A 14914-nucleotide genomic window follows, 5' to 3' on the forward strand; every position below is an offset into this window, starting at 1 on the left:
TCTTCTGGTGGAAAAGCAGGAATTAGACAGGAAAAAAGGGTCGTTTCTAACACTGTTGAAAAGTTCAGCAAATGCTTTCCTTTGGGCTGAGACCAAAAGGCAGAATAATCACAAAGGCTTGCAATATTTATGAACACTACCACAGGGCCAATGAATATTCCCATTCTTATAATAAAACACTTGTGCACACACCAGAAGGCAGCAATACATTAGTATTTACATTTATTTAACGTATGCAGTTTACACACTCATTAAACAAAATTGGAATGCAAACAAATATACAAATACCATAAGCATTATCAAATAAAATAACTGGCACTAGTGTTATAAGCATATTAATGGACCTGGTAGGGAAAAGTGATGGAAGAAGACTGCAGCCCATGGCATTTTTCTTTTTACCAAAAGAAAACGCTCAGTAGCACCATAATGGTAATACTTAAAAGAAATACATAAGATAGAACATTTTAACTGCTATCATTGAGGTTAACCTGCTTTTATTTAAGTGAATTATACAGGAAATTAACAGTACAGGCAGTATTTTGGCCAACTTCTGCTTATGTCAGCTGAACATTGTCCATAAACAAAACCAAAAGAAAATAATGCTAATCATACATGGACCTTTTGTACTTGGTACAAGCTCTGCACCGTGCTTTGATTTCATGGTTGGAGAAGATACGCATGTGTTAAAAATTGAGGTTATGTAAAGTTATTCACTAAAGCCTGAGTGTGTCTTTGGTAGGCTAATACTTTTTCAGCATTATTATTAATCACATTCATGTTTATCTATTTCCTGTATTTTTCTATATAATCCAAGGTGACCAGAGAAGACATGGAAAACAACACAGCAAAATCCTCAAATAACTAGGCCATTAAAACCCAGTCAAACCCAAAGGCACCAAGAATCAATGGGGTACAAATTTCCCCTTAGAGAAAGGTGGTTTTTTTGTAATACTTATAACCTAATGGGACTTTATTTTGTAGTTTTATATATCTTATTTGTTGCTGTCATATGCTTAATTACTTACCTTTACATTTTTCCTCTAAGATGGCATCAACAATATACAAGATAGAGTACCACGTATTTCTATTTCAAAGTTGTGCAAAAACTGCCACAATCTTGCTCAAAGTGTCTAAGTATCCAAATGGTAGCAAATGAGCTGCTTTAAGCTTTATATAACCACATTGCATATGAAGAAAAAAAATGAAATTTATACCCAGATATAAATAGAAATGTTACAAAGAGTATCATATACTGAGAGTAACCTATGCAGTTCCTTTAAACTTATCTCTTAGTGGTTTCAATAAAATATCACTAACCACTTATCCCTAAAGCCTCAAGTTTTCATTTGAATGCTGTAGAATTGCATTAGTATTTTATATTGATTATAAATTAAGATCAATTTCTATCTAAGTATGTGCTTCAAGCAATGTTTTGTGGCAAACACACAAAACGTGCTTTGCTCTTCAAATTTATTATCCTTAAAATAATGCACTTTTAAAGCCTTCATTTCATAGTTTGGTAACTAAGATCCACATGACACACAATGCCTTGCTGAACACAGAAAATGTATCTGCATTATGATAATGAAACCTGGCTTTTGCTGTAACCTGAAACTTAAGAAGTCACATGTAGTTCAACCAGCTCCAAACACGGTTGTACAGTGGTAATTATTTTGCAGCATTTATGGGCCTAAATTTCAGTCTGAATTGCAACTTTTAATTCCATTGTCTGATGTGAGTGGTTGTTATTTGTTTCTTTTAGTGTATCACCAAAATATAAATCAACATTAGATTTTATTCCATTTTTACTATGTTCTTCAGCAATATGATTCAACTGTGGAACTTCTGAACAGGAAGCAGTTTGGGTAACCACAGAAATGCTACACTGATGTGGGGAATTTTCCAGACGGTCATTTTCTACCTCAGGAAGAATGTTAACAGTAGCAAAGCGGGTGTGATAATCACTGGAACCATGACTACAAGAAGTTTTCATGCTTTCTAGGTCAGAACAACTAAATTCAGAAAAATGACTAGAGTGGGAATCTGCTACAGAAGGCATACTGTCACTGAGGGATGGAGCCTCAAATTCACTTGAGTTCGTGCTTTGTTGTTCTAACAACTGTGCATCCATGTCCTCTCTTGTCTCATTTATCTTCATGTTACCCTTTTTCCTCAATTTACCACTTTTTGATTTTTTCCCTGCTGTTGCTTCTTTGGACCACTTGGTGGCACTAGATTTACCTTCAGGCAAGCCACTGGATGAACCACCAGCATGACTCCGGGTGGCACTGCCATCATCCACACTACTGCTTCCACTGTTGTGCCTGAATTTGGATGGCTTTGACTCAATATCTACTTGCACCTCCATACTGTTGCCTTCTCTGAAATATAAGAGTAACAAATACAAACATAATTGCTGACTTCTTTTTGTTCAGATGACTGGGGGCAGGGTTTCTGTGTGGAAAATTCAGACTATACATAAGCTATGAGAACATCTTAACACAGGACATGTCTACTTAAAGAATGTACTCAATATAAGAGAACTCTTTCTAATGCTTCAATTTTTTAAAATAGTAGTAAATACACTTATTGCTTATGCTGTTCTAGACACTATGCTACTTTTTTTTTTTTTAAAAGAACAGCTTTATTCAGATATAATTCCCCTGTTTAAAGTGTACAATTCAGTGATTTTTAGTTGTGATCAGAGCTGTGTAACTATCACCACTACCTAACTTCAGAACATGTTCATGATCCCAAAAAGAGATCTTGAACCCATTAGCAGTTAGTTCCCATTCTTCCCTCTCCCAGCCCTTGGTAACCACAAATCCACTTTATGATCTATATAGATGTGCCTACTCTGGACAGCTCACTGTTTCCTTTTCTCAGAGAATTTAACAGTTGGTAATCACTTTTCACTGGTAATCTGTCTAATAGGAATTATTCCTTTTAAATTAATTTTAAAAATACTTTCGATTTTATAACAGTTTTTTCCTTACTTGTCCAATGGGATGTAGGAATTCAGAATGGATCCTGCCATTGCTTTGGTGCTGGCATTATCACTAACTGTTCCCAAGCTGACTGTGCCAGATTCTCCACTTAGACTGTACCGTTCTTTCTGTACATCTGCTTGTACTTCCAACCTTAAAGGGGGGGTATGAAATCACCAAAATTATATTTAATATCAGCACTATTGGAATATGTATCTTTAAATAATTCAGTTAAGAACCCCAGTAACCAGAAGCTATTTTAGGAACCATTTTTTAAAATTTTCCTTTTATTTAATTTAAATTCTACTGCAGCACACTGCATAGTACCAGTCATCCAAATAAAATGGGAAAAATTAGCTGTCTGCCAAGTAAAGTAGTAATAAAATAACACAAAAAAGACACAAAGGATTTTCACTTAAATGTACTCCATTATTCTCACTCAGGATACAGCACTTTGTAATGTTTCAATGCAAAACACAAAGTTAGAATACAGTATTAATCATTAAACATGACAGACCAATGAATCCAAAAATCCTGGGCATCTATATTAAAAAATGGCTCTATAAATAACACTTGCCTTTTGATATTTTATTTATTTATATATATTTTTAGAGACAGGGTCTCGTTATGTTGCCCAGGCTGGTCTCAAACTCCTGGCCTCAAGCTATCCTCTCATCTTGGCCTCCCAAAGTGCTGGAATTATAGGTGTGAGCCACTGAACCCAGCCAACATTTGCCTTTTTAAAAAGAGGTAATATATACCACTATAACAAAGAGTTTTTATTTAAAATGCAAACTACCGAAAAATAAGATAAATATGTCTAATTTATCTTTTAATTCATGTATTCTCCCCTACATTTAAAAAAGGCAAGGCTATTAAGCCTAAGTGAAAAGTAGTGAATTAAAGAGAAACAGGGGAAGATAATTTTTCCTACTTATCTATATGGCTATTGATAAAACACTTGGTGAGAACAAAGTAAGCAAGCATTAATACATAAAAGGACCCTAGCCGATGATCCCGGTCCCAGTTCACACATTCCTGGATGTCCTGACTCCACCTGTTCCCCAGGACTCAGCCGAAGTCCCATCTCCTAACATCCGGCTGTTGTTACCCACAGAGGTAAGATCTAGGCTTAAGTATTGCCTTTGCTTCAATGTCTATTGAAGCAGCTGCAGCAATGATTTATAATACAAAATCTGACAAGGACAGTGAAAAAATTGGCAGAATGTTATTGCTTAGACTTAGAAATCTACCACCAAATTTCTTTCTTCTTTTCTTTTTTTTTTTTGAGACAGGGTCTCACTGTCACTTAGGTTGGAGTTCAATGGTGTGATCTCGGCTGACTGCAACCTCCACCTCCCAGGCTGAAGTGATCCTCCTACCTCAGCCTCCCGACCAGCTGGGACTACAGGTGCATGCCACCAAGTCCGGCTAATTTTTTATATTTCTTTAGTAGAGATGGGGTTTCACCGTGTTGCCCAGGCTGGTCTCGAACTCCTGAGCTCAGGCAATCCACCTGCCTTGGCTTCCCAATGTGCTGGGATTACAGGCGTGAGCCACTGCACCTGGCCCCAAATTTCATTTTTAACAGTACTATTTTGAACCTCGACATAGTAGGGTTATATATAATCATCATGCTTTATGTTCAAAATTCTCACCTAATCAGTAATTTGTAGTTACCAGAAGGCAGAACCAAACCAAACCAAAACACACACCTGTTAAAACAGTTTACCATGGCACTTCCTGACAGACTCCCCGTTATACTGGCTCCAGCTAGTGCCATGGTGCTGGCCGTTTCACTCAGGTTGTCTCGGATGGCTCCTATTCGATCCATGTGGCTTCCACTTGCACTCAAACTGCCAGTCAGCCCACCAACACTTCCCTCCCCTATGCTCGGGTTGTGTCTTGCTTCTGCTACTGATGTTGTGTCTAAATGCAAATATTCCAAAGAAACTAAGTAAGTATGATTATCAATTTTCTCCTTCTTAAATTCCTCCATGATTTCAGAGAGGGCGTTTTATAAGGTATAAAATATACACAGACACGGAAAATTATTTTTTTTCAGGCTAGTCCACTAGAAGCAGTGGGAAAAGAGCCAACAATTTTAAATGGTCACTAATTTCTTTTTTCAAAAACCCAGATTTAGGAATTCTATAAAGAATCTGTTAAAAAATATAGCTGACTTTAGAGGAAAATTATGTGACAATTTTCATTAAGGGTGTCATTTAAAGAGCTTATTATTCTCTAAGTCAATAACAATAGGCTAAAAGTTGATTTCTAGATATATCCCACAGTTCTGTCTACAAGCTACTATTAAGATGTGATAACACTATGTGCCAATTTTACAGTACCTCTCACACATTTTGTATTGAAGGAGTCATTTATTTGCACCAATATTTGAGTTCCTATTATATACCCAATCACATGGTGATAAATGCTACGAGGAAAAATACAAGAGAGTAAAGGGGAGGAGACTGATGAGAAGTGCATGTACGTACATGTCTGTGAGCCATTTTATATGACAGAAGGTCTCTTTAATAAGGTAATACTTGTAGAGACAAATGAAGTAAAAAAGTGAGTCATGAAATTTTCTAGGGAAAGAGTATTCCAGGCAGAGAACTGCAAGTTTAAAAGCCTAGAAGTAGGAGCATGCTTGGCACCCTCAAAAATCAAGCAAGAATGGTATAAAATAGGAGGGTGACAAGAGATGAGCTCAGACACATAGTTGGGGCAGATCATGTGGGACCTTTTGGGCTATGATAAGGACTTGGGATTTTCTTCCCCAGTACAGTTAGAAGCCACTGGGGAAGTTTTGAGTGTAAGAAAGTCATAATCTGACAGGGTTTAGACATGTGACTACGGCTGCACTACGGAACAGTGAATAGAAGCTGACAAGTTGATACAGCAGTTAAGAGGCTATTACAACAGCCCAGGAAAGAGGATAGTAGCTTGGTCTAAGGGAAGGGTAGTGAAGAGAATAAGAAGTAGTTGGATTATGGCTAAATATTGAAGGAAGCAGCAGAATGTGCTGACAGATCAATCAGATGTAGGGTAAGAAGGAAAAGAGGGAGGCATTGTAAGTGAAGGTTTTTGGTCCAAGCAACAGGAGGAATGGAGAAGCTACTTATTGAGTTAAGGAGGATGGAGGGAAGGAGATTTTAGAGCAAGGAATTTGGCTGTAGACAAGTTAAGCTTGAAATTCTTGTCAGACATTCAAGTGCAGATTAAAGAGGAAAGTCAGACATGCAAGCTTGAAGTTCAGGGGAGAGGTCAGTCTATATATTATTTAATAGATGAGATTATCTAGGGCAAAAGTGTAGATACATAAGAGAAGAATTCTGAGAACTGGGCTCCGGGTAACAAACATTTAGAGGTCAGAAGAGGAAAATGAGCTAGCAAAGATTAATGAGACGGAGTGGCCAGGAAATATGGTAAGAAGTGGTTTCCCAGAAGGAAAGTGAAGTATTTCAACAAGGGCAGAGTCTCTACCATGTCAGATATACTGCTATATTAAGATGAGGACCAAGAACTGACCACTGTATTAAGTTACATAGAGGCCACTGGTGACTCTGCTTTAGTGAATAGTAGAAACAAAATTCTGGAGTGGTAGGGACAAAAATCTGATTGAGGTCAGTTCAAGAGAAAATGAGAGGTAAGAAAGTAGGCATTATCTTTACACATCTGCCTAATTATTTCCCTATGACAAATTTTTAAAATAATAATTGCTAGAATACAGAACATGCACTTTTTTAAAAAGGTTTATTGACATACTCCTACGGACAGTCTATGAAGGCTTTTTTATTCTTCTTAATCTTTGCTTGTTACTGTCCTAATTCACATTTCTTTGAATAATATTGAGTTGAAGATATTTCTGACTTATTAGTCATCCATATTTCTTTTATGAACTGTATTCCTCTTCATATCCCTTACTTAGTTATTTGTAATGTTTCAGGCAAAATTCAAGATGAAAAGTTTATGATATCTAAGACATTATATTCCAATTAGAAGTCAGGTACCCAGAATTACCCCCACCTCTTTCATCCATACTCCTCCTTGGCAGTTTATTCACTGATGTACTTCTGAATTAATGCTATTAGGCCTAGTAAAAGGAAGGCAATGGAAATTCTGACTTGCATGCTATCTCTGGCCTTCCCACTACTTACACTGTTAATAAGCACATTTTCCTCCTTTGCTTAAAGGACTTACCTACAGCTGTGTTAGTTCCACCAACATTTATATCATTTTCATCATCAAATTCAATCCTGACTCCTTTTCCATTGCCTGCTGAGACTCCACAACCTCCACTTCGACAAAGAGAAATTGGAACAACGCCATAGACATAAGCTAACATAATAGGAACACCAATACCTAAAGAGAAATTAAATCAATCATTACAAACAACAACAAAATAACTTACAGAAACATGAGTTTTAGAAAGTCCTTTCAACAGAGGCATACAGAGAAAAGTGCCAGGGTTCTGAAGAATTGGCTGGAACATTTGCCAAAAGTAGAGTTACCCAGTTGTTAAGCAAATTCAAGGTTCCCAGCCTTTCAGGTAATGCACATGAGGAGAAAAAGACAGAGATGTAAACTTTTCTCTTTTGAAGTGCCCGGCCTCTGAACTGTACTTGGGGTGGAGCTAGAGCGGAAGGGTATCAGCCACTAACAATTTACCAACTACTTTAAGGCTAGGCTCTTCAATCTCTAATACTTTTAACCAAGGAAAGACTTACTGTAGGCTCAATTTAAATTGTCCTCAAATTAAAAAAAAAAAAAGGTAAGTCTTATCTTCAAACACTTTGCTTTTAAAAAATCCTTCCATAAAACTTTAACTCCATAAAATTTTAGGTAATTAGTACTTTCCAGCATTTTCTTACCTACAGTCACTGCAGCTACTACTGGAGACACGATTACAGACAACGTTACACCACCTGCTATGGCCAAATTCCGTTTGTGCTTTGAAACATCCTTGCCTTCATAGCGATTGTGAATCTTGAATTAATAAAAATAGGGGTGGGGGATTAAAGAGAAAATACATTACAATTTAACTTAGTTGAAAAAGACCTATACTTGCTAAAGTGATTTTTCATAAAAGTTCGTAGCTGAGTATCTTCGTTCAAGGTAAACCTACTAGTGTCCTTAAACTATTAGTATATTCTCACAAATAATTTGCTCCTTTTTAATAAGTTGCTTAAGACAGTGATTTAATGGATTTTACTTTGTGCTTAATTTTAAAAGTCTTGAGTAAAAGTAGTCTCTATAATTTTAATCAAGAGTAGTGTAATTATGTATTGAGTAAAGAGGAAGAAATTAAGATTATTATTTTTGAACACAGTTATGAGTTACATGGTTCACTAACAGGATAACTCTAGCATTCTAAAGGTTTCTTTCTAAAGAAGATTCTCTAAATGGTAAAAATTGGCTTCTAGGGAAGGTTTCTTTTTAAAAAATTGACCTTAAAAAGCAGTTCTAATAAACAAGTATGAGTAAACAGTATTATTTTTTCTCAGATCCTTTTTATGAAGACAAATATTGACAAATGACTCAAATTCCAGGGCTCTCATTTATAGCTCAAAGTAAACGGCAGAGAAAGAAAAAAGATGATAAATAATGGCTACCAGAGGACAGGATTGAATTCACTCAGCAATCTCTGTACAGGACAGGTGTTAATAAGTAGAATTTGGTATCATTATAGAAGCAGTGATTAAAAAGTGGCTTGTGAAATTACATGAACTTTGAGATCTTTATTTTCATGGTTTGCAAGGGCTAATAAAGTACATTTTCCCCCTCTGTTCCAAGACAAATTCAAAACAGCCTCAAAAGTATGTGGACTCTCTAAAATAAAAAGACTTATAAACAATATTACAGGTGGGACTTATAAAATAATCTATTATTACATGGTATAATAATACCTTTGGCCTTTGGAAGGCTGTAAAGTATGATAAGTGCTGTGGAAAACAGTGGAAAAGTTGGGGTGGGAGGTGGGTGATGCATGTATGGGACAAGAAACCTTTCTATTTCCTAGTCAGAATCCCATTTCCCAGCATTGACTAGAGGTTCCTTGTCAATGAGCCTCCTCATTTCCCTACACAGTCCATGCAGGCAGAGATGGCAGACCTTCCCAAGGTACCTTTCATTATCCTTCAGCACTGCAGCTAATTCCTGCTCCTCCCCACTCCCATTCCTGGGAAACTTAGCACTGAAGAAGAGAAAAGGCACAACGGATGGAGCAGACTTGCAAAGGTAGGCTGCCAAAAGAAAGGAGTCTTCTAGAAAATTTTTCAGCCTCAAGCACCAATGTTTGACTACAGTGATCATATCATTCCACTATTTCTGTTTCAACTTAAATTTTCTGTTTACTATTTTTTGCCACATTCTCTACTTTTTATTGTTAAGTGAAGGCTCAGCTTTTGGGTACTTTATTGACTTAGTAGGTTTTCCTGGGCTGATTGGGATCCCAAAGCACCACAGAACATTATTTCAATGGAAAACTAATTCATTCATTTACAAACCTTTGGATACATGTTTAAAAAAAGAAGACCTGTAACTGTACCCTATGACCTAAACAATGAGGTAAATAATCTGTCCTCTATAAATTATTTGTACGTACATGTGGTACAACAGTCTCTCTTCCCCTTCTATTTCTAAGTACCTGAATAAATAGTTTTGCTTTCAGCAAAACCTTGATTTGAATAACTACATGAAAAATTATAATCAGCTACTATATTTTGAATTTTTTAATTTTCTCTCTCTTTTTTGGAAATAGGGTCTCTCTCTGTGTCGCTCAGACTAGAGTGCAGTGGCACAATCACAGCTCACTGCAGCCTCAACCACACAGGCTCAATCAATCCTCCCACCCAACTTACTTAATAACTGGGGCTACAGGCATGCACCACCACTCCCAGCTGATTATTTAATTTTTTGTAGAGACAAGGTGTCACACTGTGTTGCCCAGGCTGGTCTCAAACTCCTGAATTAACGCAATCCTCCCTCCTCAACCTCCCCAAGTGTTAGGATTACAGACGAGGAAGCCACCACACACAGCCCAACATTTTTTAAAGTTCAAGTTTACTCACTTAAAACCTTCAGAAATAAATATGTGGCTTATAAATATGTTTGTCATCAGTCCCAAAACTAATTTTTAAGAAATAGTATATGTTATTTTTCTGATTATAAAATGTAAGGTGAATATAAAAAATTCAGCTGTTTTACAGAAGAGGATCAACCTTATTCCCAGTGTGGTCCCAGAAGTTAGGAACAGAAAAAAATGAAACAAAAGGAAACAGATCTGACTCAACATAAGAATTTTGTAACAATTAGTAGCCATTTTACAACAGAATGGGTTGCTTCATGAGTTGGTGGTTTCCCCATGACTGAAGTTCCCAAATAGCTAATGAAACTTAATCAGGGAACTCATATTAAGAATTCATGCCTCTGAGTTCAAATCTCTGCTCTGCTTCTTTCTGTGTAACTGAAGATATATTACATAAACTTTCCTAAACCTCAGTATTTTAACACACAGAGACCAAAATATCAAGGTTGCTGCAGGGTTAAAATGAGTAAAAGTACATACAACACCTATCACACGGTATGAAAACCTTTAGAGCCTTTTCTTATTTTAGAGATAGGATCTTGCTCTATCCGCCCAGGCTGGAGTGAAGTGGCATGATCACAGCTCACTGCAGCCTCCACTTTCCCATCTCAAGCAATCCTCCCACCTCAGCCTTCCACGTAGCTGGGACTACAGGTGCATACTACCATGCCCAGATAATTTTTAAATTTTTCGGAGAGATTGGGGTCTCACTATGTTGTCCAGGCTGGTCTTAAACTCCCAGCCTCAAGTGATCCTTCTGCCTCAGCCTCCCAAAGTGCTATGATGACAGGAGTGAGCCACCATGCCCTGCTTGTTAGTTCCTTTTTTTTTTTTTTTTTTTTTTTTGAGATGGAGTTTTGCTCTTGTTGCCTAGGCTGGAGTGCAATGGTGCAATCTCAGCTCACTGCAACCTCCACCTCCCGGGTTCAAGTGATACTCCTGCTTCAGCCTCCTGAGTCTGGGATTAGAGGCACCTGCCACTATGCCTGGCTAATCTTTTTTTGTATTTTTTGTAGAGATGGGGTTTCACCATGTTGGCCAGGCTGGTCTTGAACTCTTGACCTCAGGTGATCCACCAGCCTCAGCTTCCCAAAGTGCTAAGATTACAGGGGTGAGGCACAGCACCCGGCCTGTTAATTCCCTTTTTAAAAGTTGCTATCCCTTTGTTCTGCTTGGGTACAAGGTTGGGATTAGATAATTTCTTTTTATTTTTTTAAAAAAGTTTTAACTTTTTTGATCTTCTTGGATACCAAAGAAAATTTCTTTTTTTTTTCTTTTAGCTATCTCCTACTGAAAGTTTCTTCTCAATACAGAGATTCTATTAATTTAGGCAACAACAGACTTCTTAGGACCTCATAAATTATCCCATTAATCCTTAACAAAAGAACTATTTGCTTAGTTAATGAAATATAATTCATCAATTAGAGACCAGTGGTAGTCACTGGTGTTTGGACTTTCACAAGATTCTAATAATTTGCAAAATAGTGTATTTATTAATAGCAGTAATCCAAAAAACAAGCTTTGAACTGCAGCAGAAATAATTCAAGAACTGGCTAATCATTCTTTCCCTGAGGGCATGTGTTATTTAGCTATTAACTTTCATTAAAAAGATCTGATAGACCTGACCTTACAAGGATATACCTATAGAAAAATCTCAGGTGTGTATCCTTCAATATTTTATACTCAAAGTTTTACAATATAAACACACTAAAATTTTCAGCTTCGCAACATTTTAAAGCAAGTCTGCTTTATACATATTTATATATGCTTGCCAAACACTAAACATTCATGAAAAAAGAGTAACTGTTTTACACTGAGGAAACTAAAGATACCCTTTGTCTAAAAAAAAAAAAAAAAAAAACCCAAAAATCATCAATACTACAAGAATACACCTAAAGATTTAGAATAAGATAATGGACTAACAAGAAGTATTCATTTTACCTTGCGGCCCACATACACAGGAATGCCAATAATCATTGCAGGAATAGCAATGCCAGCTATTAAAGCGATTCCGACAGGAGCACCAACCAGTGTTCCCAGCTGCCACAATATTTTCTTCTTTCGGCTCCAGGGTTTCTTCCCCCAAAAAGTACATCCTGATGGACTAATCGAAAAAATTATAATGTAAATAACTGCTGCAAAACACCACAACAACAAATTAGTGCAATATATTAAAGCAATGACTATTTTTAAAAACTTCTCATAGTTAGGAGTTTTTTTCCCCTTTAAATTCTGAGTTCATTAAACTAAGGTAAGAACCACTATAAATTATATTAACAAGATATTGATGTATCTTATTTTGTTATATTTTATTATTTATTATATTTATTATATTATAATTTTTATATAATTTAGATATTACATAATTTATATACTTTATATATTTTATTAAAAAGATACTGATAACTGAGATTCAGATTAAAAATTTATCCCTAGTCCTCCATTACCCTCAAACCCTTAAGTCAGTTTTTTAATAGTAAATTAATGCAAAACATACATATTTTTAGGCATCAATTATCTGATTATATCATAAACTAAATGATAAAATTTATGTATGGGAAAATTCAATGGAAGTATAAGGTAAGAACCACTATAAATTATATTAACAAGATACTGATAACTGAGATTCAGGTTAAAAATTTATCCCTAGTCCTCCATTACCCTCAAACCCTTACGTTAATTTTTTAACAGTAAATTAGTGCAAAACTTGTATTTTTAGGCATTAATTATCTGATTATATCATAAATTCACTCTGTAGCCTAAATGATAAAATTTATGTATGGGAAAATTAAATTAAAGTATTTATAGTCTAGCATAATCACACAGGGTATTACATACTTATCAGCATTCTAGTTTAACAAAAACAAAAAAAGGAAATACCCATTTCCTATTTTGACTAGTTATTAATTCCAAATGACTAGCATAATAACTTGGTTTCTTTTAAATTTATTTAACTAGAATAAAACCAATCCCTTTAAGTATCTTATAAAACTCAAACTTAAGTTATTTTGTCTTACAATATAAAATTATATTTACATATAAATAGTTCCTCCTATAAGCTTACCTTAGATAATGTAAATCTGAGATTTCCTTCATACACAACCAACAAAACTCACAACCACAAACAGCACATGTCATGTGATTGCAGCTCCCATCATTCATCTTTATTATATAAGCAGCACATCGTGGACATGGCTTTATATCATCAGCTATTGGGAACATAGAGAAATCTATTAAGCATATAAAACTGGTCTAAAAATAACTTTTGGCAGTTTACCAATTGTAGCACTGCCAAAAAATCTTAAGATGTAGATAGTTTGTGAACTCATAGCCTCAGCCTGCTGTTTTTAGCATATAAAGCATTTTTTCTTCCCTTCTAAGAGAACATATTTTACATTAAAATATCAAGTTATAAACATTTTTTAAACACAGTAGTGAAACAATGAGAACAAAGAATAACAAAAGAATAAAAAGAGAAAGGAGAATCAAGGACAGCTCTAGCAAATTGTGAATTATGTAAAGTTTGTCTTTGTCCTGGTCCCATAGAAGTCTTCTGAGTGGTAGTTCCTGGTTCTAGAACTTTTCTAACCATCTTCCCTTAATTCAAATGTACACGTTCTGTATACTATTCCTTTAGTGAATGAACACTAACAGGAGGTGACAATTTGATATTAATCTGAGGTGTATTTATTCTAATCACATCAATTATAAGCACTATAAAAATAGCAAAACAGGTATCTTTAGAAAAGCAGCCTTTTCCCAGTATTTTACTTCACACGAAAGAGAGATGGACCTTGCAAAGAATCAGTACCCAAAATACAAGGAAGGAAGGAAGAGATTAAGGAAGAGTCATATGGCTATAAACGTTATAAACCATGGAAAACAGTTTCAGAATAAAAGCAATCATTGTTAGTTAATGCTCATGACTTTTAAATTAGTTGTGTTTATCCTTTTTATTCATTTATTCACCCATTTACTCAACTGTTGTTGGTATATGCTCCTTGTATAATAATATGGTTACAATGCACAATGGTGTCAAGTTAAAATCAAGTATAACATAACTTTAGGAAAATTATAACTATTTTGCATGTTGGCATCTGTTTAAATAGTAACTTGTAATTACTATTAGCCAGCTATATTTTTCAACTACTCACAGTCTAGTAAAGATATTTATAGTGCTAATCACTGAATCTAAGTATTTGCTCCAATGTCTTACATTATAAGCATTAAGCTATATTCCATTCTTTCTACAAGTTTTATGGTCAAACTTTACCTGTGCTTTATCAGTTAATTCAGGTTTCCTTAGTGCTTCTTCTAGGACCAAAGATGCTTTTTTTTTTTTTAAACTTAAGATCTGGTCAATGCTCACAATTAGTATTTATTTTAATGATTCAAGCAATTTTGAGCAAACTGATACCCTAAGCAGCCAGACCAGGACAATTGATAATTACTAGAATATACAAACTAGAAATATTCATGTCATGACTTAAATGATTAAAAGAACATAAAGTCCGCATTTAACAATTTTAAACATTGGGGTATGACTAAAAAAAGCTGGCTTTTACGCCTGATACAGCACATAGTATACCAAATTAAAGAAATGCTAATCCTATCCGCTTAAGCAGCATGTTAATCGATAAACTTTCTCATACCCAAGTATGCTCAAGTAGTAGGTATCTCAATAAGACGGAGGAGTAAAAAGACTCAAGCTTTGGTACTGATGCATGCAATCTTTGGAACAAACTAAGGTAACATCCCCATTTATTCCTACGGTTCTAAAAACATAAAAAAGCCTTTTAATATGCTAAAATTACACGTTAGAGAATTAATACCA

The 14914-nt window shown here is 35.4% G+C and overlaps 1 protein-coding gene across 2 annotated transcripts in view; it reads right to left on the minus strand.

Annotated features, from left to right (window-relative positions):
- Positions 1-205: 205 nt before the first annotated feature.
- RNF19A (ring finger protein 19A, RBR E3 ubiquitin protein ligase) overlaps positions 206-14914 on the minus strand; it is a 54391-nt gene continuing 39682 nt past the window's right edge. For both annotated transcript variants that reach the window (XM_015145787.3, XM_077943916.1), the window contains 7 exons: positions 13145-13289; positions 12022-12184; positions 7865-7979; positions 7194-7355; positions 4703-4916; positions 2997-3140; positions 206-2381 (listed from right to left, as the gene is read on the minus strand). In XM_015145787.3, coding sequence (XP_015001273.1) covers positions 1691-2381; positions 2997-3140; positions 4703-4916; positions 7194-7355; positions 7865-7979; positions 12022-12184; positions 13145-13289 — 1634 coding nt within the window. In that variant the 3' untranslated portion in view covers positions 206-1690. The remainder of the gene's footprint in view (positions 2382-2996; positions 3141-4702; positions 4917-7193; positions 7356-7864; positions 7980-12021; positions 12185-13144; positions 13290-14914) is intronic.

The sequence above is a fragment of the Macaca mulatta genome, chromosome 8, assembly GCF_049350105.2.
Source record: "Macaca mulatta isolate MMU2019108-1 chromosome 8, T2T-MMU8v2.0, whole genome shotgun sequence".
NCBI lineage: Eukaryota > Metazoa > Chordata > Mammalia > Primates > Cercopithecidae > Macaca > Macaca mulatta.